At 52.8% G+C, this 9,268-nt stretch overlaps 1 protein-coding gene and 1 non-coding gene across 2 annotated transcripts; both read right to left on the bottom strand.

The window, feature by feature from the left end:
• Positions 1 to 74, bottom strand: TRNAI-AAU (transfer RNA isoleucine (anticodon AAU)). The gene has a single exon. It is a non-coding gene; the product is annotated as a tRNA-Ile (tRNA).
• A 2,426-nt stretch (positions 75 to 2,500) lies between these two features.
• On the bottom strand, positions 2,501 to 9,015 carry PRSS16 (serine protease 16). Its single transcript, XM_067755808.1, has 12 exons — positions 8,946 to 9,015; positions 8,710 to 8,870; positions 7,774 to 7,873; positions 7,502 to 7,631; positions 6,604 to 6,727; positions 6,257 to 6,334; positions 6,123 to 6,170; positions 5,377 to 5,667; positions 4,481 to 4,622; positions 2,911 to 3,090; positions 2,686 to 2,831; positions 2,501 to 2,569 (listed from the first exon to the last, which is right to left on the bottom strand). Exons 1-12 carry the CDS (start codon positions 9,013 to 9,015, stop codon positions 2,501 to 2,503), a joined length of 1,539 nt encoding a protein of 512 aa, XP_067611909.1.
• Positions 9,016 to 9,268: the final 253 nt, after the last annotated feature.

Genomic DNA, 9,268 nt, shown 5'->3' with positions numbered 1-9,268 from the left:
TGGCCCGTACGGGGATCGAACCCGCGACCTTGGCGTTATTAGCACCACGCTCTAACCAACTGAGCTAACCGGCCGCTGGATAGCCAGGGCATTCCTCCTTACATAATTAAATGAAAACGAAATAAAACGGTTTCTTCAAATTCTTCTGGGGGTGGGGAAAAGGGAACATAAAGAACCAAAACAACCCAAAATTAACATTAAAAACATCACATTCTTCCTATTTCACTCTCCCCTATCGCGGAGTTAGGAAAAAGAAAAAGAGAAAAACTTAACATTTGGCCTGAATGAACTCTACTTCTTGGGGGCCCCTCTCAAACTTACAGTTCTGACCCCAAACGATCAGAGCCCCGGAGTGAGGTGTCCTTCCTCCTACCCAGGGAAGACCGGGGGCCAACGAGAAGATGCTCCAAGCCAGATTTGGCGGCGGGCAGACCACGGAACTGACCACGGAGCGGCCACGGAGCAGGGCTCCGAGGACTCGGCCCCTGCGCGCGCCTCTTGCGGGTATACTGCGCTCCTGGAGACCCTTTCGGACAGATCCCAGGACATGAGACATGCGAACTTGCACTCTCTCGCCGCCGGCCTCGGCCTCGGAGTGATCCTGAAATGCCACCCGCCCCGCGCACTGTGTGGTTGGCCCTGACCCGGAGCAGAACTACGCCCCCAGAATCAGGGGCCTTTATCTGGACCGGAAAAGAAACATCTAGATCTGAGAAGGGTGGCAGCGTCGAGACTCGGATTGAGCAACTTCAGAGGAAAGAGGCAGAAACACCTGCACCTGTCAGGTGCGGAGCAGCCCCGGCTTTTTTCACTGGCCGAAGGGCCTCCAGAGAAAACCCTCAAAGGCTGAGGTAATCAATATTCTGGAATACCTGAGAGCTAGCCCTGGTACCACAGACACATTGGTAGGGAAGCTCTGAGAATACTTAAGGGAAGGTAGCCCAGCACCAAACCCAAACCCATTCGAATAATACATGGAGAAGAAGTTTGCAAAGGAGAATGAAAGAAGTTGCATCCAGCAAAGTAAGAGGAAAAACAAAAGTATGTGAAGAATTGAGGGTTGACCTCATTCTCTCATTTCTCAATAGGTACTGAGTACCCACGATGTATCAGACCATGGTGCACATGCTAAATATATAAAGGGAGACACTGAGGCTAGACCTCAGCATGAGGGGCTGTGGTTAAAGAGCAGTAAGTGGTACAGGGTAGCACCCGGTGAGCTGGGATTAATCTTCAGAAGAAAAAAAAAAAATTACTCCTCAGGGTTTGGAGTCAAGAAAGGCAGGGAGTGACTTCCTCACAGAATGGGCTTCATGGCTTCTGTTACCATCCCAGCCCCCAAACCCTTGTCCTGACTTGTCTTTACTTCTCCTCCACTTCCCAGCTTCGCAGAGGCACTCAGTCGCCCTGACTTGCTAATTCCTGCTCCTGGTGGCTGCGGCTCTGGGTGCTGAACAGGGCACTGTTGGCAGTGCTAAAGCAGGCTAAGCGGGACCCTTAGTACTGGGGTCAGACCCCTTGGTACTGGGCCCAACCTCTTAGAACTTGGGGATGTCCCCATCTAGAAGGTTTGACCAGAACCCTAAATCCCCAGGGCTGGAAGCTGGAAATGCCCGAGAGTGACATTTTATTATGGAAAAAGATGGTGAGTGAAAAAGATGGAAAACTGAAAGACAGACAGAGAAAGACAAAGATTAAGTGACAGGAAGAGAAATAGAGACAGTGGGGAAGAGCATAAGGAACAGAAACAGAGCCTGAGGGAGAGAGATGTTGAGACGATAACGAAGGAGAGACGGAAAGTCTGAAGAGAGGGAAATAGAGGCAGAGAGAGAGTGAGAGAGAAAGTGACTAAAGGGACACAGGCACCAGAAATGAGAGACAGGAGTAGAGCAGTGGAGATAACTAAGGACCGAGCAAGCAAGAGAGGAGAGTAGAGGAGATGCTGACTGGGAGACAGGGACAGAGACACAGACACAGAGAAATCAACAGAAACAGACTAAGACACAGAGAGAGACAGAAAGAAAGATATCCAGAGAAACAGGAGGAGGTTGAGAGACAATTAGAGACAGAGACAAGTTAGACAGGAAGAGACTGAGGGAGGAGGGCACAGTGAGACAAACAGTGAGAAGCAGAGACAGGTCAGGGTCTGAGGTCCAGAGAGAGACATGAAGCAAGGTGCCCAGTCCAGGAGCTGAGCAGAATTTGAGACAGAAGCTGATTTGCAGGGGGAGGAGATGAGCATAAAGAGCCATATTTCTTTGACATTTAAAATAACAATATTCACGATGAGAAGAATCACTTATATTCACATAACTCTTTGTAACAAAGCACTTTTAGTTGGGAGTGAGGACGTTTGCAGACACAAGTCAGTTTTATGCAGAACAGGTGCTAAATCCGAATTCCTGGGAATTTCCTCTTTCAAAACAAGCTTTTTCTTGTCCAATAAGTGTATACATCCAGGACTGAGGTGGCCACACGGGGAATGGTGAGGATGTGGGGCTCAGACCCCACCCCTAACCTGGCTCTTCTTTGCTGGACCAAGCCAGGTCTGCAGCTGCTGGAAGATGTTCTGTGGCGAGGTGGAGAGAATTTGGACAGTCAGACTCCAGCACTAGTAGAGAGCAGGAACATGCAAATTAGTATGCAAGTGACAGTGCAAATCACCCAGAGCTTTTTCTCGCTTACCTGGCGTGCTAGGCGGAGGCTGGGGGAGTCTGAGGGTCTCTCAGGTGCCATGTCCAAGCAATGAGAAGCATTAGGGATGAGAAGGGCTGATTCTGAGGGTCCCAAAGGCTGTGTTACACTTAGCACATGCCAGGGGTCTATATCCCCTGGAAAGAAAGGAGAGAATGGTGTGTTGAGCTGGGGCCAGGTAGACACTAAGGAGTCAGGTTCTGATAGCACGCTCACCATTAACAAACAGCACTTGGGTGGCCCCTGGGGTCTGGCCACCATAGTAGGAGTTCGTCTGCGACACAGCCTGGGCTATGGATGAGGCTGAAAACCCGAACACCTGCTCACATAGCTCTAGTTGGGAGGGCAGAGCTGGGAGCTGGGAGAAAGGGCATCCAGGGACCTCACAGGTGACATCTGTGGAGAGAGGTATCCATAAGTGTGGAGTACATAGCCAGCCCCCTACCTCTTTAATAATCATTTACAGAGCTCTCCCCACTGATGATCAAGACAGCTCCAGACCCTCCTTTCAATAAGTTCATGGTTCCTGTCAGAGACATACTCAGCCCCAGACAGTGATGGCCCAGAACGATCAGGGCTGTTATGGACAAAGGCCTGGGGTAGGGGTGGGGCCGTCTCAGAGGGAGCACAGTGGGCTCAGGGACAGCATCCTGCAAGGGATAAGACCTTAAGGAATTAGCCGGAGTGAGGCAAACAAAGAAAGAAAAGAGGAAACCGCATGTGCGAAGGTCTAGAGGTGAGAAGGAGCCTGCAGTGCTGAAAGCACAAATTGGACCCCTGCTTAATATCCATAGCTCCTCTGTGCTTTCAGGGTAAATCTAACTTCTCAGTCTCACATTAATTCATTCCTTCCTTCACCATTTATTTGAGCACCTACCATGTAGTCAGATATATGTTGAACAATATATTGGGAACATAGTGACAACACAACAGCCCCAGGCTTTGCTGTCACAGGACTCACAGTCCAGAGGGGAGATAGGCAATAAAGAATGTATGGTAAGACTGTGGAAAGTGCTAAGGAGAAGAACAAGGAGCTAATGGGGTGGGGCGCAGGGAGGCAGACTTATCTTGAGAGATCTGCCTCCCTTCCTGAGGAGGGGACATCTTGTGTTGAGACTTGAAAACGAGTAAACTGTGTGAAGAGGGGAAGATAAGTAATCCAAGGAAATGTCTGAGGATTAGGAAGATTGGTGTATCGGGCCGGGTGGGGGTGTGGGGGGGGTGGGTGTCAAAATATGCAAAGCCCTGTGAGGAAGTTGCATTGTATGGGTGAAGGGAAGTCCTAGAGACCAGAGAAGAGGCTGGGTCAGGGATCCAGGCAGGAGAGCATGGGGGTCCCTACCAGGACAGCAGAGGTGGGAAGAGAAAGGGGTTGGGTGAACTGCAGAGTTGTCCAGGATAAAGAGTGGGCAAGACTCAGTGATGACAAGCTATGGGGATGATGGGAAGGAGGCATGCAAAGCACTGTTAGGGTTTCTAGCCTGGTAACTGGAGAGGGTAGGGCCATTCCTGGGACAGGCACACAGATGAAGAGAAGATTGAAGGGACGATCACTCATGTTGAGGGCTAAGTGTGTGAGCGAGAAGGTGCGTGAGGGCCAAGCACACATGCACACTCTAGTACGGCTGTTCACCCCACACCCCACACCTGCAGGTTAAACGAGGCCCAGCAGTCCGGCTAGTTGTCCTATGGAAATGAAAACGAGTCCAGACTACCTGTTAGATGGCTTGTCTGGGCATAGCACAGAATGTATGTTTTGGGGGTGAGGGTTAGGCCAGTCACTCACAGTAGCCAAACTCGGTACAGGTCTGGTACAACCACTGCCGGTCGCCAACGCCGGCCACTTGGGTTTCTGTGACCTTCAGCTGTGCCACTGTCTCTGCTCGAGAAAAGCTTAAACACTTCTGACCCAGGCTGTGTGTGACAACCTAGGGGACAATATACATATATACATACATACATACATACATTCCTCCCTTCCCCCCATCAAGCCAGGGCATGGAGCCATAGATCCCTACAAGTCAAAAGTCAGCAGTCAGAAGAGTGAGTCCCTGAGTTCTCCTGGGATTCAGTCGTCAGAGGTGGTGGGGACCTAGGTCCCTGTGGGTTAGAGATTAAGGTACTAGATGACCAAGAACATCTTACCTGTGAGATCTTGGACATGTGAGAATATCTTAGATCTCAGTTTCCTCAGCTGTGCCTACCTCGAACTATTGTGAGAATTCAATGAAATAATAAATGTGAAGCACACTGCACAGTACTTGGTGCAGAAAACGCTGGAAAAGTGACAGCTGGATTGTAGCTGTGGATTCCGAGGCTGGGAGCCCGGTCTCTAGGAGAACTGTGTCCCCAGGGCTACCGTTTTTCATTCTATAAATACTAATTGAGAGCTTGCTGTGTGCTAGACGCTGTTGCAGGCTCCAGGAAGAGGCCAGAACAAGGTAGGCAAGCTAGATAGTAAGCATAGTCGTTAACATTTGCATACGGTGTGCCAGGCTCCCTGTTGAGTGTTTCCCATGCCCCTACTTCATTTCACCTCCGAGGTCCCTATGAGATGTCATACCCATTTTACAGATGAGGAAAGTAAGGTGCAGAAGGCTTTACGCTTGACGAAGATCACACAGCGGAGGTGGAGCAGGAACCCTTGTCTGCCGACGCCTGGCGGTGCTCAGGGGTGCTCACCTGCACTGCCCGACGAAGCCCGCGGTAGGGCGCAGGGCTGCTGCAGTTGCCCCGGTCCCCGAGGAGGAGTCCGCAGAGCCGTCGCACACTCAGCGGCGCTCCCGCTTGCCCATCGTACTGCACTGCCCCTCCCACGAGTGCCTGCAGCGCCCCCAGCAGCTCTGCCTGGTCCGCAGCGCGCCCCAGGGACCCACATGCGCCCAGCTCCGCTCGCAGCGCTGCCTGAGCCGAGCGGCCCGCGCGCAGCCGTCGCTCCACCTCCGCGAAGGCTGCGGACGCAGCAGCCCGGCACTGTTGGGAACGAGAGGCAGCGTTGGCGAAGACTCGGACCCGGGCCCCGGCCTTTCCCTTTCCACGACCTGCATCCTCCCTGGGCTCCCCACTTTCCCGGCGCCAGATTCATCCCGGTGTCTGTTGAACGCCACTCAGACCCGAAGCCCCGCCCTCTTCCGGCTCCTCCTCCGGGTCGTCCCCCAGGCCCCGCCCCACAGTGGAACAGCCTCCTGATAGGGTCGTCTGTCCCCAGGCCCCGCCTCCGTATCAGCCCCGCCCCTGTTGGGTCTCCTCCTTTCTTGGTACCCGGACCCATCTTCAGCTCCCGCCTTCTTCCCAAATCCACCCACCTCTCGGGGCTCCCAAGTCCCTCAGACCCCGACACCTTGCAAGCTTCAACCTTTTCTTTTGGCCCCCATCCTCAAGGCCTCTTCTCTCTCCCTATCCCGCTTGGACTGGGCCCCACATCCTACCTCCAGGGATCCGCCAATCGCAGTGTTCATTAGGCTTCTAGACACCACCTAAAGTCCGACCGCCGGAGAGTATCAGGTGACTCCGACCACTGAGGCCCTCCTTCCCACCCGGACCCACCGCCCGCCATCCTTACATCATTATACTCGGAGAAATCCAGTATGGCCCGCACCGGAGCGGAAGAGGCGACGGAGGCGAAAATGAGATGGGGAAACTGAGGGAGGAGAAGTTGTCAGCCTGGGGGCTTAGGGACTGGGATCCCATATCTTCCCGCCCCTGTGTCACTCACTCGTTGTGTGATCTTAGGCAAGTCCCTACCTTCTATACACGGGACTCCCGTGAAGGCAGATTGTAGGAAGCTCTTCTGGGCGGAAAGGAGAGTGTGGGAGGAGGGAGTGTGGTGGGCAGGTATTCTATTATCTGAGTTGGGGACCCCGGAGTCCAAGTTCCCTCCCCCCAGTCCTCCCAGAGGAGTCCCGGGACCTTCAGCCTGGCCCAGGCAGCCAGGGAGCCGGCATAGGAGCCTCCGAAGCAGAGCCAGGGGCTGGAGAAGGAGACGTTGAAGAGGCGGGAGAGTGCGAGGCGGGCAGAGACCACATCGGCCAGCCTAGGGTCACAGGGGAGGCTGGGTCAGTCCCCAACACCGGGAATCCCTGAAAATTCCCCCATTGTATAGGCGGGAATGGAGAATGGAGGGAGTCTGGCCAGAAGCTAGGGCTCTTTTCTCATGAGGTATTTCTGAGGACTCCGCATGCCCACAAACTCATTTCTTCATGAGTGCCTAGGTCAGGGGAGACCCATCTGGAAAGCCTCCACCATTCTCTTCCAGACTAGGTGGGAGAGGGAAAACCTCCAAGGCAGTTTGGGTGAAAATCTAGCCTGTAGGAGAGATCAGAGAGTTAACTGGGGAGCCAGAGCCAATCAGACCTTGTGGCCATTGCAAAGCTTTTGTCTTTACTCTGAGTGTGATGAGAGATATGTGAAGGATTTGAGCCGGGAGAGAGGTGATCTGGTTTATGCTCTAATGAGCACTCTGCTTCATCTGGAGAATAGACTGGAGGGATCAAGGGCAGAAACAAGGAGACCAGTGAGGAGGCTCTGTCATCCAGGTAAGAGATGCTGGTGGTCTGGACCAACAGGCCATAGTGAGACAGCAAAACGTAAGAATACAGTGGAAGGGGGGGTTGGGGGAAAGGGAAGGAGAGAGACCCAGAGATGGGGAAAGAAAGAACAGGACACTGAAAGACAGAGACAAAAACATGGGACCAGAGACTCAGAGGTCAACTTCGGGCAGTGGAGGAGAGAGACACAGATGCAGAGATGCCAAAACACAGACATCCTCAGTCCCATGACCCCAAACACTTTCCCTACCCCTACTCACGCATGGCGGCTGGACAAGAAGCGGAGCTGGGCCATATCGAGCCCCTCAGCGGGTATACTCAGGCCATAAAATCTATGTTCCAGACCTATCACCAGGGCCCCCCAGACTGGGGCCAGGGTTGCAGGGTGCCCTGTGAAGCGTCCAGAGGGGGTGTGTGTGAAGTGGGTGTCAACTCCTGCAACCCTCAGACCTCATAGCACTGCAATATGCAACTCCCCTTCCTGGCCTCCACCAGCTACTCATCTATGTCTTTCCTCACCCTTGCATCTTACCTCTCATCACTGAGCCAGGCCCAAGGCTGCCTTCGCCCCCCAGATGCAGGAATACAGGCCCATCCTGGCTGGTCCAATGTTGGTCATTTACCCAATACCGCTAAGAGGTAGGATGGGGAAGAAGAAATGGGTTTGTGAGAGTTCTGACCTGTTCTTTATTCCCTGTTCGCTCCAGTCTCTCTCCCTAATGGATCTCTGTATACCTATAGTATCTGAAATAGGCTTGTTTATTTACGTGTTCATTTCTCTCCTCTTTGTCTCCTCATCTAGAATGTAAGATCTACAAGAGCAGATATTTTTGTCAGCTTTTTCACTCTTATATCCCCAGGGTCAAGAATAGTGGCTAGCACTTGGTAGGCACTTGCAATATATTGAAATAATAATTGTAGAATAAGTAATGAATGCAGATGGATTTAGGAATAGGGCCTACGTGAGATGACCTCTGGAGACTGTGGATAGAGTAGGTGTGAAAAATGGTAAATCTGTTCATTCATTCAGTAGATACCTTCAAGTGCCTATTGGTAGCCAGGTCTGGTTCCAAAGATGGTCCAGATTTTTGCTCCATACTGAGACTTGGTGGTGGGTTTAGTGTGTAATCTGAAGGATGCGGGGGCGGTGTTGAGGGGCAGTGAGGGAGTGAGAGTGAATGACAGGGAAAAGGAAAGACTGAAGGACAGGACCTGAGGGACAAAAAAAGTGGGAGGCTGAAGAAAAGAAGGGGAGATTAGGAGTTAGAGGGCAAATCAAAAAAACAGAGGGGCTAGACTAAAGGGCCATAAGTGATTCTGACAGCAGGCATTGGATAAGACTGAGGGGGAGAGGGATGGGGAGACAGAGGTGTAGAGATAGGAACGGAAAACAGAGACCGAGGGGCAGGGTAGGGAGACTAAGGAGGGGGGCAGGGGACACAGTGGTTTCCCCCTCTCCGGGCCTCACCTGCAGGAAGGATCGTCTGTCGGAGGCATTGAAGGGGTCCAGTGGTTGCTCCAGCCACCCCTCTTTTGGGAGGGCCACACCTCCTGTGTCCAGGCTCAGGCCCAGGCCAGAGCTCTCCTGAAACCGCTGAATGTGCTCACCTAGGCGCCTAAGGAGGGAAGCTGTGGGACATGGAGGGGAAAGAGTCAGGCCAGGCCCCCTTAGGACCCCCTGCCTGACACTCAGGATCCTCCTACCTGGAGCTGAGGACCCCCAGAGGGAAACCAGGAGCAGAGGGCCCAGCCACGGGACAGGCCCAATGGCCATGGTGTCCAGTCCTCTGTGCAAGGACTCTAGGTGCTGTGTTCTCCCCGCTCACTCGACTTCATCTAACGTTCCCAGGGCTGGCCTTTAAATTTATAGTCTTTGATCAGGAGCTCAGGTTTCTTTCCAGACTCCTGTCCTGGGACAGGTCAAGCTTCTGTTGGAACCACTAAAGCGAGGCAGGGACGCCAGAGTCTGTATATAGAGACCTGCTGGTGTGGCCCCTGGATATCCAATTACTTCTCTCTCTGCTCCC

The sequence above is a fragment of the Pseudorca crassidens genome, chromosome 10 (genome assembly GCF_039906515.1).
Source record: "Pseudorca crassidens isolate mPseCra1 chromosome 10, mPseCra1.hap1, whole genome shotgun sequence".
In the NCBI taxonomy this organism is placed as follows: Eukaryota; Metazoa; Chordata; class Mammalia; order Artiodactyla; family Delphinidae; genus Pseudorca; species Pseudorca crassidens.
The sequence above is the reverse complement of the archived record's forward strand: the minus strand, read 5'-3'. Positions and strand labels throughout refer to the sequence as shown.